General features: G+C 45.3%; 1 protein-coding gene across 9 annotated transcripts in view; it reads right to left on the bottom strand.

Annotated features, from left to right (window-relative positions):
* LOC129696481 (centrosome and spindle pole-associated protein 1) overlaps positions 1-16,001 on the bottom strand; it is a 96,809-nt gene extending 80,808 nt beyond the window's left edge. For 6 of the 9 annotated variants that reach the window (XM_055634415.1, XM_055634418.1, XM_055634421.1 and 3 more), the window contains exons 1-5: positions 15,445-15,833; positions 5,060-5,172; positions 4,426-4,543; positions 3,271-3,374; positions 1,775-1,855 (exon numbers count right to left, since the gene is read on the bottom strand). In XM_055634415.1, coding sequence (XP_055490390.1) covers positions 1,775-1,855; positions 3,271-3,374; positions 4,426-4,543; positions 5,060-5,158 — 402 coding nt within the window. In that variant the 5' untranslated portion in view covers positions 5,159-5,172; positions 15,445-15,833. Of the gene's footprint in view, positions 1-1,774; positions 1,856-3,270; positions 3,375-4,425; positions 4,544-5,059; positions 5,173-12,512; positions 12,769-15,444; positions 15,834-15,867 lie in introns of those variants that run through there. The other 3 variants (XM_055634416.1, XM_055634417.1, XM_055634424.1) reach the window with 3 other exon arrangements.
* Between the last annotated feature and the right edge of the window lie 2,608 nt (positions 16,002-18,609).

The raw sequence follows: 18,609 nt of genomic DNA, 5'->3' as shown, positions 1-18,609 counted from the left end.
ATGTCGCCAAACGGAAAGCGGGACTATTCACTGCTGTGAGTCCCCATCACACGGCCAATTCAAGCCATTACCCCTCTGGTCCTCCTCGTTGGCTCCTCCCCCCCCCCCCCCCCGTGATGCCCCCCTCTCCCGCCTTGGCTCTTCCCCATCCTTTCTCCGAGCCCTCCCCCTTCCCCCACAACCCCCCACCCCCACAACCCCTCCGCCCCCACCTCCCCGTACACACACACCCATCCTCCCCCCCGGGACACACCCCATTTCCCCCTCCCCCCTCCCCTCCCACACATGAAGCGGAGGGGTAGGGAGTGCTCGGGGGCTTTGGGTAAGGGGTGGAATATTGCATTGGGGGAATGGGTTGCGTTGAGCGAACGGGCGAGTGGTGGAATATTGCGTAGAGGAATGGGTTGTGTTGGGGGACCAGGCCTCCCTTGTGACTGGGACCCAACGGGTCCCACTTAGTCTAGTACATAACTAAAACTCTGATCTTCCGGTTTGCACAATCTTAATATTTGCGCAAAAACTGTACGCGATAGTGCTACAAATTTTTGTCAGCTCACTCACTGTTCTCCTGTGCTGCGAGTGCACCAAGTTTCATTTAGATAGGTAGCATAATGTAAAATTTAGCGAGGTTTACAATTCTTAAAAACCGCGCGTGCGCAGATCAATCTCCTCTCCTGCCAGTCAGCGCGCGCGGATTGATCTCCTCTCCTGTCACTCATCGAGATGGTCCGCCCCTTACTACACCATCGCGTCTTTACTGGAGCTGAGGGAGGCCGCCGGAGGTCTCCAACCGGACACAATTTTCGTAAGGACCAGAAGCCTCCCGAAGCAGCCCGACCCACAGTGAGAGATGTCTCCAAACGGAAAGCGGGGAGTCTGATCCCGGTGGAGGTGAGCGTCCAGCGCCCGCTGTGATTCCCAAATGCACCGCCACTGCAACGACCCGCAGCTCCAGCCCCTTCCCATCTGGTCCCCCTCGTTGGCTCTGGTCCCCCTCGCTGGCTCCTACCCCCCTCCCCCGTGATACCCCCTTCCTTCTCCCCCCATGGCTCTTCCCCCCGTCTTTACTCCAAGCTCTCCCCCCCACCCCTACCCCCGCGCACACAACCCCCCCCACCCACACAAACCCCCCCCCGTCCACACACCCCCTCTCCCCCCAACTCCCCCGCCCACAACCTCCCCCGCCCACATAACACCCCCGGCCACACAACCCCCCCCCCGCCCACTCACACCTCTCCCCCTCACCCCCCGCCCCCCACATATCCTCCCCCCCACAACACCCTCTGCCCACGCCGCCCTACCCCCGCAATCCCCCTGCCCCTCCCCACCCACAACCCCCCCCACTCCCCTCCCACCCCTCGCCTGCCCCCTCCCCTCCCACCCCACATCCCCCCCTGCCACACACCCCCCTGCCCACCCTCAAACCCCACCCCCCCGCCACCACACACACACACCCCCGTCTCCTCCCACCTCACATCCCCCCTGCCACACACCCTCCTTCCCTCCCACCTCCCCTCCCACACATGAAGAGGAGGGGGAGGGTGTGCTGGGGGATGAGGGGAAATGAGCTGCGCCTGTGCAGTTAGGGGCTATGGGTGAGTGGTGGAATATTGCATTGGGGAATGGGTTGCATTGGGGGACCAGGTCTCCCGTGAGACTGGGACCCAACGGGTCCCACTTACTCTAGTGTTAAATAGATTTTCATTGTATCTATTTAGTTACTAAATTTAAAAATAACTTTAGAGCATGGTACTAACTTGCTCTATAAACTTACCTTTGCCGATTTTCTGTCAGAGATGGGAAGTGAAAGGCTCTCGACTGTTGGCTGCAACTCCCTTTGAATCCTAGCATTTTTCTGGAACAGCAATAGCCTAGAATCAACTTTAAAAATAAAATTATCTTCTTTGATTACCCTTTTCAGCGAATTATTCTTTTTTTGGGAAGCCTACAGATCATCAGGTAATTTTAATGCACTGGATATTAACACCATACCAAACCAAAACAAGTTTCAAATAGATAGCATCATCATCTATAGTATTATTTTTTACTTATTCTTCCTCATTACTTGTTTTGCCCTTTGCATTTTGCTCCAACCTGTTAACTGTGCCAGTCCTTCCTTCAACCTATGACTCCTTTCTTTCTTCAGTTATGTCTAACTCTGTCATATTTCCCTGTCATATCTCACAGTACTTACTAACAAATGCAAGTTACATCCCAGGGCGTTGAAGTACCCATGTCCCTAGTATTAAAAACAAAACAAAAGCAAAACATCAAGAGAACAATGTCCAATATAAGTGAACAGCATATCAATCTCATCCAGTAATGTCTCACTTTTGTGCAGTGGTGGCACAGCACAGAGTGTTGCCGCCTCACTATTTGATCCTGACTTAGGGTACTGTATGAATGGAGTTTGTGCATTCTGCCATTAACGATATGGATTTCCCCCCCCCCCCGCCCCTCCTCCTCTTTAAGAATATCTTATCTGTCTGTCAGCGGCTCGGTAGTGTAAAGATGACGGTTGATCTTATTCTGGAAAGGAATGAAGGATAAAATAAAAAATAAGAATCCCTACACTTAAAACCCAGTACTTGCTGAAAGAATGTGCACACAGATAGAATAGGATATAAGAAACTTAGCTGCAAATTTCTTCTTCCTTCCCCACACTCAAGTTAATTAGATGTTATCACCTGCTATCTAGTTTCAAAAGTGGGCAAGAGAAATATAGAATTGTCCAAACTGCCCATAGCTTTAAACAAAAAGGCAGTAATTATGCTTTCAGAATATACAGCAAGGAGGAATTATTCTGTTACACAATGGCACTGGCACAATACTTAAGGGCCTGTCCCACGAGCATGCGACTCCATGAGGTAAGCGCGACCTAAAGGGCCGGTCCCACTAGCATGCGCCTGTATGCGGGATGCGCGACCAAACCAGAAGCGGGGGCCTTGCGGAGGTCGAGTGAGTGACATGAAGTTCGAGCGAAGTCCGCGGGAAGTTCGCTCGTGACGTACGGCGTCGAGGCGGCTGCGGGCCGGCAGGCCGTTGCCGCGCAGAATTTTTGAACACGGTCAGTTTTTCGGAGCCTCGCACGATGTCGGGACCAGCTCCGCACAACTCCATACGGCCCCGCGAGGCCGTACGGCTCAAGCGATCACGTTAGGTCGTGCTTGCCGCATGCAGGCGCATGCTGGTGGGACCGTCACTTTAGGGCGCGCTTGCCGCATGGACTCGCATGCTCGTGGGACAGGCCCTTTAATTGCAGTACTCTACCTCAGCCATGTAGCGTCTGTAGTCTTGCCGAAGTTCCTCCTTCAATTTCTGTTTCTTTTGATCATATTCTAATCCAAGTTGCAGGCTTACCCCATAGTTTTCATCTAAAAATGTATTTTTTAAAACATACAATTTAGTTTTGGTTTTCACTACAGGTACAAATCAACCTACTTACCATATGGATTTTAAATTAACTGTTTTTGAATGTTTTCAACTTTGTCCACGTGGATGGCGGGTGTTTTAATAGTATGTGTCAAATGTATGTTTTTAGTGTTCTTGAGCTTGTTTTATATTGGGTGGGAGAGGGTTGGGGAAACTTTTTCTAATCACTTACCTCGACGGAGATGCGACTGGCACAGTTAACATTTGGAGATGCAGCCTAATTGAGGAGTTGGCAGCCTTTGCTGGAGACCAACTTCCGGAGCTCTACCACGGGCGCCTGTGGACTTTAACATCGTGGAGCCCGCGATCCCTTTGCCAGGGATCGACCTCTGGGCTCCAACCGTGGGTGCTTGTGGACTTAACATCGTGATCTCTGGTCAGAGACCGACATCAGGAACACCAAGCTGCAGGAGTTTCGACTGCCCCGACGCGGGAGCTTCAACCGCCGGCTGAGGGAGTTTTGATCGTCCCGACAGATGGTTCGACCGCCCCGACCGCGGGAGAATAATGAGGAAAAAGATTAGACTTTGTCTTCCATCATAGTGAGGAGTGCGGGGAATCCGCTGTGGTGGATGTTTATGTTAACTTTTATGTAGTTGTGTGTCTTGTTGCTTTTTTTTCCCGTATGGCTGTATGGTAATTTGCATATCACTGTACCTTAATTGGTACATGTGACAATAAAAGACCTTTAAAACTTTTGACTTGAGAAATTGAACTAAAATAAATGAATATAAACAAGTTTAAAAAAAGAGAAAATGAATGTAAAATACACAAATTGTAAAGAAAAAAAATATCAACTGAAGATACTTTGTAAAATCAGTGACATAAAATTAGTAGAATTGCTATTCAAATGTGAAGTTAAGCCAAACAATGTTATTGTTGAAAATTAATACAATGGTATATAATTATTCACTTGATTTTTTTCCACAGAGGCATAACATGAACAATTGACCCACTTTTCTATTTGCTATCTGTTGGATGCTTTCAACGTACCTTTAGATCTATCCGTTTGTAGATTGTCTTTCATAGGTTGCATGGTTGGGTGGTTATTTGCATTGGTAGATGAGTGAGCTGCTTGATTAGTCTTACCAAATGGTTTTGAAGACTTTGTCTGGGAGAGGGGAATGGGGGGAGATGAAGTTATAATTAGTTATAACAAATTGCTTATATCAAAATGCGTCGCAATCACAAAAATGAATAAAATCTACATACAGCATGCATAATTAGTAATGCTTAGCCCTAAAATAGCCTCTCAGTATAATACAGAGAACTGAACAATCCCCCTATAACTTATTTCAATTAATGCTGCCTGCTTGTCCCTCTCACTCCTACTTTGTAAAACTTTCCTTTCCAAGCTATAAGGTTCAAGCCTGGGCGATAAACTCACTAATCTACCCTCAATCATCAGCCAAGCTCAGAAGCTCTAATTGACTTTGCTATTCAGCAGCATTTAAACATTCTAGTCTTCATAGTATATGAAGTTTCTTTAAAAATCCCTTCAGAATTTGATGCATTTATGTGTGTGAAACAAAACAAGGATTTCTACTTTAGAAAATTACATTTAGATTTAGATGTTAACTAAAATTCCAGCCCACAAAGCCAATGGTGTTAAATTTTCTTGACTTACTCTCATCTCCATATATGGTGGATCTTGGTCCAGCTCGATTTTATCTTGTGCTAATTTGTCCCTTTGTTCCTTAAGAAACTTTTCCAATTCATCTGCCATTGTCAGCCAAGCACCTACAAAAAACATTTACATTTTGTAAATTACAATTTTGGTTTTATGATTATGAAAGATAACTTTGACAAGCTTCCAGGTGAGTCAGTGGGAAAGTGTGAATAATCTAAAGCAAAATGTTCCTCACAAACTTTCTATTTCAGCATAATAGCCTCTTTGAGGATTGGGGGTGGCAGATTACTTGAGGTCAAAAACTTAATGGGACCAACATATAACTACCACGATGATAATGACATATCAGAAATTACAAGCAGGTCATTTTGCACTGTGTCACTCATCTTCTGATTCCATAAAGTGATTTCATCATCTAAAAGGTATATATCAGAAGTGTGACTGAGTACTCTGTAGTCACCTGGGTGAATGTAATTTCGACCTCACTCAAGCTCAACTTCATCCAGAAAAAATCTGCTTGATTAGCACCATATTTCTGCCTTAGATTTCCCTCCCTCCCATGTTGATGTACTGCATTGTACATCAGCTACAAAATGCACTTCTTCTTCTTCAGCCCTTTGCTGCTCTAGGGAGCATAGGCCATTGACAAATGTCCTCCACCTCTCTCGGTTGTTGGCAGTTCTTTTGAGATCTCCCCAGTTGAACCCACTCTCAGACATTTCTGACTGGACACCTCTTCTCCAGCTGTTCCTGGGGCAACCTCTTTTCCTTTTTCCTTGGGGGTTCCATTTTAGGACTTGTCGGATGATGTTTGTGGCAGGTTTCCTGAGGGTGTGTCCAATCCAACTCCATTTTCCTTCGAATTTGTGTCAATGGGCTCCTGGCTTGTTCTTTTCCACATGTCCACATTGCTTACTTTGTCTCTCCACCAGAAGTTAAGTATTTTCCTAAGGCAGGTGTTAATGAATGTTTGCAGTCTGTTTGTAGTGTGTTTTGTTGTTTTCCATGTCTCTGATCCATTCAGCATCACCTGTTTCAAGTTAAAGATGTGTATTTTGGTGTTAAGATGTGTTTTGAGCTCCAGATATTCCTGAGCATGTTAAACACCACCCTAGCTTTATTGATTCTACTTTTTATGTCTGCTTCTGCCCCTCCGGTGATGTCCACAACACTGCCTTGGTATGTGAATATTTCTACCTCCTCTAGAGCTGTGCTGTGCTGTGCATAAGGATAGGGTTGTCGGTTTTGGAGTGGATCCCCATAACCTGTGCCTTTGCTGTATTGTGTGTAAGACCAAGTTTTGTTGCAGCTTGTGAAAGTCTGTCCATCTTCTCCTGCATTTGTATCTGTGTGTGTGAAAAGAGAGCTATGTCATCTGCAAAGTCAAGATCATCTAGCTGCTCCCACATTGTCCACTGAATTCCATTTCTTTTCCCTTCAGTTGTTTCCATCATGATCCAGTCAATTGCCAGGAGGAACAGGAATGGTGACAATAGACACCCCTGCTTAACGCCCGTCCTGACACTAAAGCTCTGAGAGAGCTGGCCCGCATGCATAACTTTGCATGAGGTTCCATCATACGTGTTCTGGATTAAGTTTATGATCTTGGTGGGAATACCATAGTGGTCCATTAGGCACCATAGTGTTGTCCTGTCTAAGCTGTCAAACGCTTTCTCAAAGTCGATGTATCCGGACGTGTTCCATTCAATAGGCTGCTCAATGATGATGTGTAATGTTGCTATGTGGTCTGTGCATGAGTGATCCTTCCTGAATTCTGCATGCTGGTCCCGTAGCCTCTTGTCTACAGCTTCCTGAAGACGGTAGAGGATGACCCGGTTGAGAATTTTACTGGGTACAGAAAGTAGGGTGATCCCTCGGTAGTTGTCACATTTTCTTAGATCACCTTTTTATGGCAGTTTCACGATTTATCCCTCTGCCCATTCTGTGAGTGTCTTTTCCTCTTCCCAAATTATCCCAAAGAAGCCATAGTCAATATCTATTTTCAGAGCTTCAGGTGGAATATTGTCAGGGCCAGCAGCCTTGCCAGTTTTCTGTTGCTTGATTGCAGTCTTTAATTCTGATTTTGTTGGTCTGTCATACTTAATTTGCAGTGGTATCCTGGCTTTGGGAATGTGTTTCTGTTACAGCCGGTGGTGGCCTGTTCAGGACTTCTTCGCAATGTTCTAAATGTCACAAAATGCACTACAAAATATAAATGTTAAAGAACAATGTCGCAGAAGCGTGGGAATGTCATCACATATTCCTCGTCACAAATCAATCTGACGTGCTGGGTTCGTATTTTTCAAATCCAAATCCATGTGGGAAGGTCTTCATCACACAAACTATAATTATTTAAAAAAGGCACCTTTTCAAGGACATCCACAGCTTGAAAATAAGCACCAGCTCCTATGCTCAAATTACATGAACATTGATACATCCTTTCCTTTTTGACATTTTGGGATTACATTTCCAAAGATCCAAAACAAAGCAAACCTAAACACTTTTCATAATAATACACACTAGTAATATGGTTTAACTTAACTGAATAAAACTGTTCTGTCTTATGTCACAATTTTAACCATACTTGTGACATTTCAATAATACAAAATAATGTTCACAGGCTTTCTTCGCATAAGCATGTAGGTACATCACAAGAGTAGGGATTAACGGGTCCCCCTTTCTGAATGGCAGGCAGTGAAGTGGGGTACCGCAAGGCTCGGTGTTGGGACCGCTACTATTTACAATATACATCAATGATTTGGATGAAGGGATTCAAAGTAACATTAGCAAATTTGCAGATGACACAAAGCTGGGTGACAGTGTGAACTGTGAGAAGGATGCTATGAGAATGCAGGGTGACTTGGACAGGTTTGGGGGAGGGGGGGGGGGGGCAGATGCATGGCAGATGAAGTTTAATGCGGACAAATGTGAGGTTATCCACTTTGGTAGCAAAAACAGGAAGGCAGATTACAATCTAAATGGCGTCAAGTTGGGAAAAGGAGAAGTACAACGGGATCTGGGGGTCCTTGTACATCAGTCTATGAAAGTAAGCATGCATGTACAGCAGGCAGTGAAGAAAGCGAATGGCATGTTGGCCTTTATAACAAGAGGAATCAATATAGAAGCAAAGAGATCCTTCTGCAGTTGTACAGAGCCCTAGTGAGACCACACCTGGAATATTGTGAGCAGTTTTGGTCCCCTAATTTGAGGAAGGACATTCTTGCTATTGAGGGAGTGCAGCGTAGGTTTACAAGGTTAATTCCCGGGATGGCGGGACTGTCATATGCTGAGAGAATGGAGCAGCTGGGTTTGTACACTCTGGAGTTTAGAAGGATGAGAGGGTATCTCATTGAAACATATAAGCTAGAGGCAGGAAACATGTTCCCGATGTTGGTGGAGTCCAGAACCAGGGGCCACAGTTTAAGAATAAGGAGTAAGCCATTTAGAACGGAGACGAGGAAACACTTTTTCTCACAGAGAGTGGTGAGTCTGTGGAATTATCTGCCTCAGAGGCAGTGGAGTGAGGTTCTCTGGATGTTTTCAAGAGTGAGCTAGATAGGGTTCTTAAAAATAGCAGTGTCAGGGGATATGGGGAGAAGGCAGAAACGGGGTACTGATTGGGGATGATCAGCCATGATCACATTGAATGGCGGTGCTGGATCGAAGAGCCAAATGGCCTACTCCTGCACCTATTGTCTATAAAACACCTTACTTCTTGACATACTCGCCGTATCTTTCTGGCGGTCTGACGACTCTTCCTGCCTAGTCCTTGTGATGGTGTTTCTTTCAGAAGTATTTTTCTTTTCAGTGTGTACATTCTGTGCATCACTTCTAGTTTCTTCTCTTGTGTCACTTTGTTTTTGTTTAGTTTTCTCTGTGTTCTGAGTTTCACGAGTTGCATCTTTTTCTGGTGATACATGTTCTGCTGGTTTTTCCTGTCAGTTGAGGTTGCAAAGGTTTCTCGGACTTCACCGCTTCTGGTAGTTTCTCTGGAGTTATGTGCGGGGTAGTTCTCCGGTTTTCTTCAGATCCACTCGATTAAGTTGGATTAGAAGTCCTGACTGTGTCGACTACGTATGATCTCTCATCCAGTCGTTTCTGAACTGTTGCTCTCTGCCATCTGGTATTTCCGAGTTTATAAGGTTTGAGTCTTACGACATCACCTTCTTCCAGGATTGGCAGATCCTTGGCATGTTAGTTGTAGATCGTTGACTCAGCACCATGTGGATTGAGGAGGTTTGATGTAGTTGGAAGTGTCGTTCTTGTTCTTCTTCCATGTAGTATTAGTTCAGGACTACTGTTCACTCCTTGCACGGGGGTTTTGCACAATTCCAGTATTGCCAAGTAGACATCTGTCTTAGAGCGAGTGGGTTTTTTTCAATGCTTGCTTTGCTGCCTTGACTGCCAATTCTACCTTTCCGTTACCTAGGCTATGTCTTGGAGTAATTGTGTTATGGTCAAATTCACATTTCTTGGCAAATTTGGCGAACTCCTCTGATGAGAACTGCTCCCCCCCACCCCCGGCCTCAATGCGGTGGCTCCATGCAAGGAGCGTCGCAAGTGGCATGATCCCGATCCCCTCCTTCACAACATTCGTGCCCTCCCCGCAACTTTACCCCAGGCCAGACTCCCCAAACGCTGTGAAAGGTACACCCACCGTGGGAAATACGGTATTTAAAAACATTAACACAAAATATACTTACCACATTATCAGTACACAAACTCCATTCTTCTCTCTTTGTTTCCTAAGATACACTTAAAATAATGCCAATCCATATTTCAAAACCCCGCCAAGAAACTAGCGCGGCGCCTGCGCAGTAGGCTGATGCGCATGTGCAGAGCTGCAAAGGCAGAATTTCAGCTGCCTTCAGCCCCGCTTGAAATTGACGGCTTCAGGCAGCGCTGACGGCACGTGAGATGCACAGACCTTCAAGGGTTACAAGTGCTGTGGATGAAAGGCCCCGAGAATTATTCCTACCTAAGAGATCGATCTCTTAGATAGACATAATTCTCCCATGCTTTTACTATTTATATTTAGTTATTATCATTTTATAATTTTAGTCAGGGAGACAGTGCCTACCCTGACGGCACGTGTCTGACGCCAGGATAGGTGCCGTTGTCAACAGCTCCTTGATCTTTGACACTGCTGTGTCATGTTCTGATGACCATTCCCACTCTGCTTCCTTGTTGGTCAATCTCCTCTAAGGCTCGAATGTGTCCGACAACATTGGCAGGAATCTTGCCAAGTATTTACACTACCTTGTAATCTTTGGATTCCTGTTGGATTAGTTGGGTTGGGCATCTCTAGGGTAGCCTGGATCTTCTTCGGATCCAGTTTCAGACCACGATCTGTAACTACATGTCTAGAAATGTGACAGTAGTTTTCACGAATGACTTCTTCCAGTTCAGCTTGATGCCTTTGTTCCTGCATCGCTGAAGAAGATCTTGCAGTCTTGCATCGTGATTCCTTCTGCATCTTCTCTGGTGTTCCCTACTCCAAATAGGATGATGTCATCTGCAACACATTCCACTTCCTCTAATCCTTCTAGGGCTTGTTGCAGCTTCTTCTGGAAGATCCCTGCACTTTGTCCAAATGGTAACCTCTTCAAGCAATATCTCCCAAAGGGGTTGTTCATGGTTGTTAGGAAACTGCTCAACTCATCTAGTTCACAGTGGAGGTATCCTGACTTCAGATCGAATTTGGAGAAAATCTTCACCTTGGACAGCTCAGGGAGTACGTCCTCTATGACTGGTAGTCTGTGGATCTCCCTTTTCAGGACTTTGTTGTGGTCTAGGATCTATGCAGAACCTCAACTCTGTGCTGTCTTTTTTCTCCATAACAACCAGCCTGCTATACCACTCAGTTGGTTCTTCGACTCGAGTCAAGATGTCCTGCTCGACCAGCTTCATGAAACCATTCTTGACCTTCCCATTCATGGCTACAGGTACCGGCTTTGCAGGACACTGTCATGGGGTCACATCCTCCGTCCTAGATACCAACTTGACCTTGCCAGGCAGTCTCCCCGGTCTTTCGTCGTCAAAGACATCTTTGTAGCTCTTGAGTAATGAGTCAGCCTTGCCAAAAGCATTCAGGCTCTTGAAATTCTCGTAGTGAACCAAGATGAGTTTCATCTGTCTGCAGCTTTGACGCTCAGGAGTGGTGTGAGCCAGCCTTCCTCTACCACTTTGAAGTGAACACGGTACTTGTTGTTCATCTTGTTCATCTTGTATGACTTTCGTCCTATCTTCCGCCAGCAGATTGGATCCGTTTTACATCTTTAAGGCAATTTTCTCTCATCCAATGTTTTCATTGTTGGTACACGATCCTTGGGAATCACATTAACACGGGCACCAGAGTCAATCTGAAACTTGATGGCTTCTGTGCCGACCTGCATCTCAGAGAATAGACCTGAAGAGGAATTGTTTCCGGTTGCATTGATCCCAATGCAACTCACAGATTCTGCGTTGGAAATGGACGTTGTGTCAATGTCTCTATGACCTTGTGCAGACCCCGTTTCTGTGTGCTCTCCTTCCTCTGCTTGCAGCAGCAGGCGAAGTGGTTTTGTCGTCCGCATCTGTTTCAGTCCTTCCCACACGCTGGGCATTCTTCCTTGCTGCGCTTGTGTCTAGTCCCTGATTCTTCTTCTGTGAAGGAAAATCAACCATCTTTTCCCTCGGTTGGAATCGTTCCACCTTGTGTATTGTCGGCTCTTCACCGATGACCTGCATTCTTGTCGCTGTTATCTCCGAGGATCTACAAATGTCCACAGCATCCTGTAGTGTCAGATTCCTCTTCTGAAGAGTTGACTAGTGTGCAATATCAATGACGATGCAATCTCGAATGAGGCTTTCTTTCAGGCAATCGCAGAAGTTGCATGTCTTAGCAAGCTCCTTCAGCTCTGCAACATACGATTCAATGCTTTCCCCTCGTTTCTGGTCCGGTTTATCGAAAATGAATCGTTCATACGTTTCATTTGTCTCTCCTATGATGATGGTAGACACCTTGTCGATGATGACATTCACATCCATCTCATCTGCTACCGTTTCGATTGTCAGGGTATTGAAGATTCACGGTCCTTCCGGTCCAACAGTATGCAGGAATACTGCTTGTTTCTCCTTCTTATCCAGTTCTGTTATCACTGCATAATTTTTGTACATTTGATTAAATATTTCCCACTCTTCCTCCTGGTTCTCTTTAAGCTTTAGATTGGGTGGTAGAGCCACATGGAAAGATGGACTGGCCTGCGCCATTTTGAAATATCAGCGTAACCCTTCACTCTTAATAATTATTTTCAAATATTTTCAAAACAAAACAATTCTTTTTTTTCCTGTCCCTGGATCTACACAGCGAGCGCGATCTTCGAGCAGTCTCACACAACACGTCGTTTCAACCCTCGACCTCTACAGCACTGATTTACACACTGCCTCTTAGCCTTGTGTGCGCACTGACCTGCATACAGACCATCTCATGCATGTACCTCCGACGAAATCAGTCAGCGAGTCCGGTCGATGAGCATTGAAAAAACTGATTCCTGAAAGCCTTTCAAAACGTTTCGCTATTCACCATAGCATCCATTTGATCCATGAATTTTGGTTTTAACGTTGCCACCATGTTTTGATATGTGTCTGCTTACAATATAGGTAAAACGAGCACATATTAGACGGAGAAAGATGGCCCAACACACACTAATGTTGGGATCAAAAGTGAGAATTATTTATTTCCAGGTCAAAAGTCACTGACCTCATTTACATAATGATATACACGAGTATCAGCATGCGCGAGTACAGCTCCTATGATCAAATTACACGGAAGTTGATACAGCAAATGTCGCAAAAAAATAAAATCTATATTTTCATTCTTTGTTTGTATGGTCATTTTAATTTCATCACAGCACTGGGGGCAAAACTTTCAACACCATCATCCCTCCAAACCTGCTACCAAGTTCAGAGAACTGGGTCTCTGTACGTCCCTTTACAACTGGATCATCGACTTCTTCATCATAAAAATACAATCAGTATGAATTGGCAACAACACTTCCTCCTTGATAACCTTGATCAGCACAGGAGCACCTCAAGGCAATGTGCTCAGCCCCCTGTTCTACTCATTCAATACCAATGACAGTGTAGTTGGACTTAGTTCCAACTCCATTGTTAAATTCGCTGATGACACCACCATTGATGGATGAATTGCAGAAAATGATGTCAGAATAAAGGAGGGAGATTGATTGTCTGATTGATTGGTGCAAGAACAACAGACTTATTCTCCACATCAGTAAAACAAAGATACTGATTATTGACTTTAGAAGAAGAAGGCCTAGGATCTACAAACCCATCTTCATCGACGAGTCGGTGGTGGAAAGAGACACTAATTTCAAGTTCCTGGGCACACATATCTCTGAACATCTATCCTAGAACTAACATGTGGAGACAATCATAAAGCAAGCCCATCAATGCCTCTACTTCCTTTATAGATTTAAGAAATTTGGTACATCAACAGAGACTTCTACAGCTGTCTGGTATAAGACTATATTGACTGGTTGCATCTCAACTCAAACTGTCTCAAAAAGGCAGCCAACGTCATGAAGGACCCACATCACCCTGGCCACGTTGTTATTTCACTCCTGTCATCAGGAAGGTTTTGGAGTCTGAAAATTGTAACGCTCAGGTTCAGGAATAACAACATCAGGCTATTGAACACTGCAAACTCCAACTAAACTCTGAACTGCCTTGATTAGACAAAAGACTTTGGGCTTTGTTTTTTTTTTTTAATTGATTGAACTTATTTTTTGTTTATTATATTATCAATTGAGTGTTTAAAAACCCATTATGCTGCTGCTACAAGAATCCCATTGTTACGTTTCGGAACATATGGAATAAAACACTAAAGGACACAAAGTGCTGGAGTATCTCAGCAGGTCAGGCAGGATTCATGGAGAACATGGATAGGTAATGTTTTGGATTGAGACCCTTCTTCAGACTCAAAGTACATTTGTGTATTAACCAGCATCTGCATTTCTTCGTTTCAACAATAAAACACTATAGGGTGATTTCACGAAAGGTCACTGGAGCGTAGATCCGCACCCACGTGACCGAAAATCTCAAGTGGAGGACATGCTATACATCCGGTACATGTTAGTGAATGGGAAAACACGCACTTTCACACCCGTTAAAAACATCGAAAACGGCCAGTTTTTGAGCTGCAATTTACTGTGCCAGTCGGGGTGACCGTGAGGCACAGCTACCTAAATTTACAGTCCAAAAAAAAGATAGAAACTAAGGTAAATTCAAGAGGGAGCTGAAGGTGCAAATCCAGCGGAAATGCTTATCGGACATTTGCCGTGGAGATTTAAAGATCCAAAATATCGGGAATTATCGCGTTTGCTCGCTGCATTTCATCAAAAGTAAGGCATTATTGACTTTTTTATCTTTATTGATGAAATGCAGCGAGCAAACGCGATAATTCCCGATATTTTGGACCTTTAAATCTCCACGGCAAATGTCCGCTGTTCACTTCCGCTGGATTGGCACCTTCAGCTCCCTCTTTAATTTACCTTAGTTTCTATCTTTTTTTTGGACTGAAAATCTAGGTAACTATGCCTCACGGTCACCCCGACTGGCACAGTAAATGGCCGTTTTCGATGTTTTTAATGGGTGGGAAAGTGTGAATTTTCCCATTCACTAACATGTACCGGATGTATAGCATGTCCTCCACTTGAGATTTTCGGTCACGTGGGTGCGGATCTACGCTCCAGTGACCTTTCGTGAAATCACCCTATTGACTCTTCAACAATGTAACCTGCTAAGTTCCTTCTTTAATCCTCATCTTCGGAAACCAAGTTTCAGTGCACTTCTCACATCACAGTTTCCAATATAGCCACAATGTGCTGGAGTAAGTAACTCAGCAGCCAGGCAGCATCTTTAGAAAAAGGATGGGTGACGTTTCGGGTCAGGAGCAGGGCCAAAGAAGGGTCCCAACACGAAACGTCACCCATCATTTTTATCCAGAGATTCTGCCTGACTTGCTGAGTTACTCCAGCACTGTGAGTCTATGTTTGGTATAAACCTGAAGAGGGGTCGCGACCCGAAACGTCACCCGTTCCTTCTAACCAGAGATTCTGCCTATCCCGCTGAGTTACTCCAACACTTTGTGTCTATCTTCGGTGTAAACCAGCATGATCTGCAGTGCCTTCCTACACATCTGCAGTTCTTTGTTTGCTACAATTTCCGTTAACTCGGTTAATCAAATTTCATTATACTTCATACTACCAATTTTCTCCTGCCAACTTCCAAGCAGTCGGTAACATTAACAGAACACAATGTAAAAAGCCAATATATTTATATAAACAAGACTTAAAATAGTAAATTACTTCTCCAGAACTTACTGCACGGTATGATGCACTCGTCGTCAAGCAACTTTGGTAAACAGACCTCATCTCTACTGAAACTGATCCGCAGATTGCAAACGCGAGCTTACCACTAAATTAGACATGAAAGAAATTCAGTTGTAAGCAGACGCTGAATAATGGCCAGAAAAGTAGAACTACACTAACGTGCCCTGGACAGTTGTCAAGGAGGGCGAAGATGGCCGGACGAGTCTCTACGCGGTCGGATGAAGCCGAGTAGCCCTAGCAACATGGACAACAGCGCCGGGCCCGGCACTCGGCCTGCCCTGCCCGGAGAAGCGCCGGCAACTCCCCCGAGTACAAGAAGGCTTGTAACGGTGGGGTGGGGGTGTTTGCTTCCTGCTCGCTTGTAGCGGGGCGCCAAGTGGGAAAGCGGAGGCGCATTAACCGCCGACTGCTTACACTCGCGGCCACCGCTCCTTGTGGAAGATTCAAACCCGGCTGCGCGACAGGGCAGGCGCCCGCTCGCTCGCTCGCTCGTTCCCGCCAGCTCGCTCGCTCACGCCCGCCCGCCCTCCCATCTGTTGCTCCGGGCCCTCCAGGCCCATCCTGCGTGATCATGGCCGCTCCAACCCAACCATCCTCCAGTAAGCCTTAGGTACACAAAAATGCTGGAGAAACTCAGCGGGTGCAGCAGCATCTATGGAGCGAAGGAAATAGGCAACGTTTCGGGCCGAAACCCTTCTTCAGACCCAGGCCCGAAACGTTGCCTATTTCCTTCGCTCCATAGATGCTGCTGCACCCGCTGAGTTTCTCCAGCTTTTTTGTGTACCTTCGATTCTCCAGCATCTGCAGTTCCTTCTTAAACTCCAGTAACCCTTACTTTCCCTCTCTCCGTCCCTAGACTACCCTCATCCACCGTCCCTCCCTAGTTCTCCGATTATAGACACGAAATGCTGGAGTAAACTCAGCGGGACTGGCAGCATCTCTGGAGAGAAGGAATGGGTGACGTTTCCGAGTCCAGGCCCTTCTTCAGACCAAAGATTATATCTCCTCTAGTATCTTTGCTTTAGACTGAGAGTCAGGGAAGGGGAGACTATAGATATGAAAGGGTAAGGTGCGAAAACGACAGATCAAAGCAGACGCTGCTCAGGGAAATGTAGAATGGATCATTGTTGGCTGAAGGGAACATGACGACAATTTTACAAGCAGTAAAATTAATCCGGACAGTGAAACTGAGGAGGAACAGCACCTCATACTTCGCTTTGGCACCTTACAACCCAGTGGTATGAATATGGCTTTCTCTATCTTCAAGTAACACTTGCTTTCCCTCTATCTCCATCCCTCCCCCACCCTAGTTCTCCCACTAGTTTCATTGTCCTCCTGACTAATGTTACTGTTTGTATGCCTCGTTGTCAGCATACACACAGTCCCCCTCAGCCAACAAGGAAAAGGGGTCAAGTCAAGAGTGTTTTATACTCATATGTCCCAGATAGAACAATGAAATTCTGACGCAGCATACAGAATATGTAAACATAGTAGATAGACACAAAATGCTGGTGTAACTCCATGGGCCTGGCAGTCTCCCTCTCCCCTGACTCTCAGTCTGAAGAAGAGTCTCGACCCAAAACGTTACTCATCCCTTCTCTCCAGAGATGCTGCCTGGCCCGCTGAGTTACTATAGCATTTTGTGTCTATCTTTGGCCCAGTGGTTTGCTGTTCACGCCTCCACCTCCCCCCGTTCCCAAATCATTCTGTGATGTATCCTGATAAAATACTTTTGATGGCACTGTAATAGTTGGTGAGGGTTGTTGAGGACATGCTGAACTTCCAAAGCCTTCTAAGGAGGTAAAGGCTATCTTGGCCATTGCTTCGATGTGATTGGTCCTGGACAAATTGCTGGTGATATTTATTCATAAGAACTTGAAGCTTTCGACCAACGTTACTTCGGTGCAATTAATGTAGGTGGGTACTGCTTCACATCCTAAAATTAATCACAATCTTATTTGCCTTACTGACATTGAGGGAACGGTTGTTGTCTTGGTGCGAGGTTCTCAATCTCCTTCCTGCACTCCGTCTCATCATTATTTGATATCCAGCCCACTACAGTGGTGGCATCAGTAAACTCTTAAGAGTTCATTTTCCTCTGGGTTTCCTTGAAGTCAGGGGATATGGGGAGAAGGCAGGAACGGGGTACTGATTGGGGATGATCAGCCATGATCACATTGAATGGTGGTGCTGGCTCGAAGGGCCGAATGTTCTACTCCTGCACCTATTGTCTATTCGTTTAAAATCATGGGAAAGACCAACACAGCAGCAGGCATGTGAACTTCAACCCCATTCTCCTGCGTTCTCCCCGCTCTTACTAATCACTCAGCTTAAAAAATACCCAATTACTTGCCTCCATAGCTGTTTGTGGCAACGAATTCCACCGGCTAAAGAAATTCCTTGTTATCTGCCCTTTTTTTCTGAAGTTGTGTCCTCTGATCCTCAACTCTCCCATTACTGAAAATATCCTCTCTGCATCCACGCTGTCTAGGCCTTATGAGGTGAATGGTCACAGTTTTTCCCATAGGTTAGGATTCAGATTCAATTTTAATTGTCAGTGTACAGTACAGAGACAACGAAATGCATTCAAGGGAACTCAAACTACAGGGTATAAATGTATGGTGAGAGGGAAAATATTTTAAAAGGGACCCAATAGACAAGTTCCTCACAGAGAGTGTATGAAGGAGTGTATTGTTGTCCTTTATAAATGACTGAAGATGCAAGAATAAATGTGATTTTAAAATTTCTCGGACTTTATAGCCTTAGACGGGATCTTGTCACTTTGTGATTTAGTTTATTAGTGTGTAATTAAACAGAAAGAATGTTCTTTGAAACTCAATGGAATACAACGCCTTCAGTTGTTCCAGCTTTTTCGCTCTTTGTACTTTTATTGATAAATCGGGTTGATCCTTGTGTCACTCACCAACAAAATCAAGTTAAACGAAATCCGAGTTAGAAATAAACTGTAAAGTAAATGACGTATTTTCTACTTCGACAGTGTCCTTTATTCTGCCAGTGAATGGTCACAGCCACGTTTACTTTGACCAATAGGCTCCAGGTCCCGCCATTGTTGCCGCTACTGCCTCATGTGTGTCATTGAGCAGCTCGCCTATTCCAAATCCACCTCCTCCAAAGGGCCCACGGCGATACCTTTCA

The sequence above is a fragment of the Leucoraja erinacea genome, chromosome 4 (assembly GCF_028641065.1).
Source record: "Leucoraja erinacea ecotype New England chromosome 4, Leri_hhj_1, whole genome shotgun sequence".
Lineage (NCBI taxonomy): Eukaryota > Metazoa > Chordata > Chondrichthyes > Rajiformes > Rajidae > Leucoraja > Leucoraja erinaceus.
Note: the sequence above shows the minus strand (reverse complement) of the source record. Positions and strands in the feature narration are given on the sequence as shown.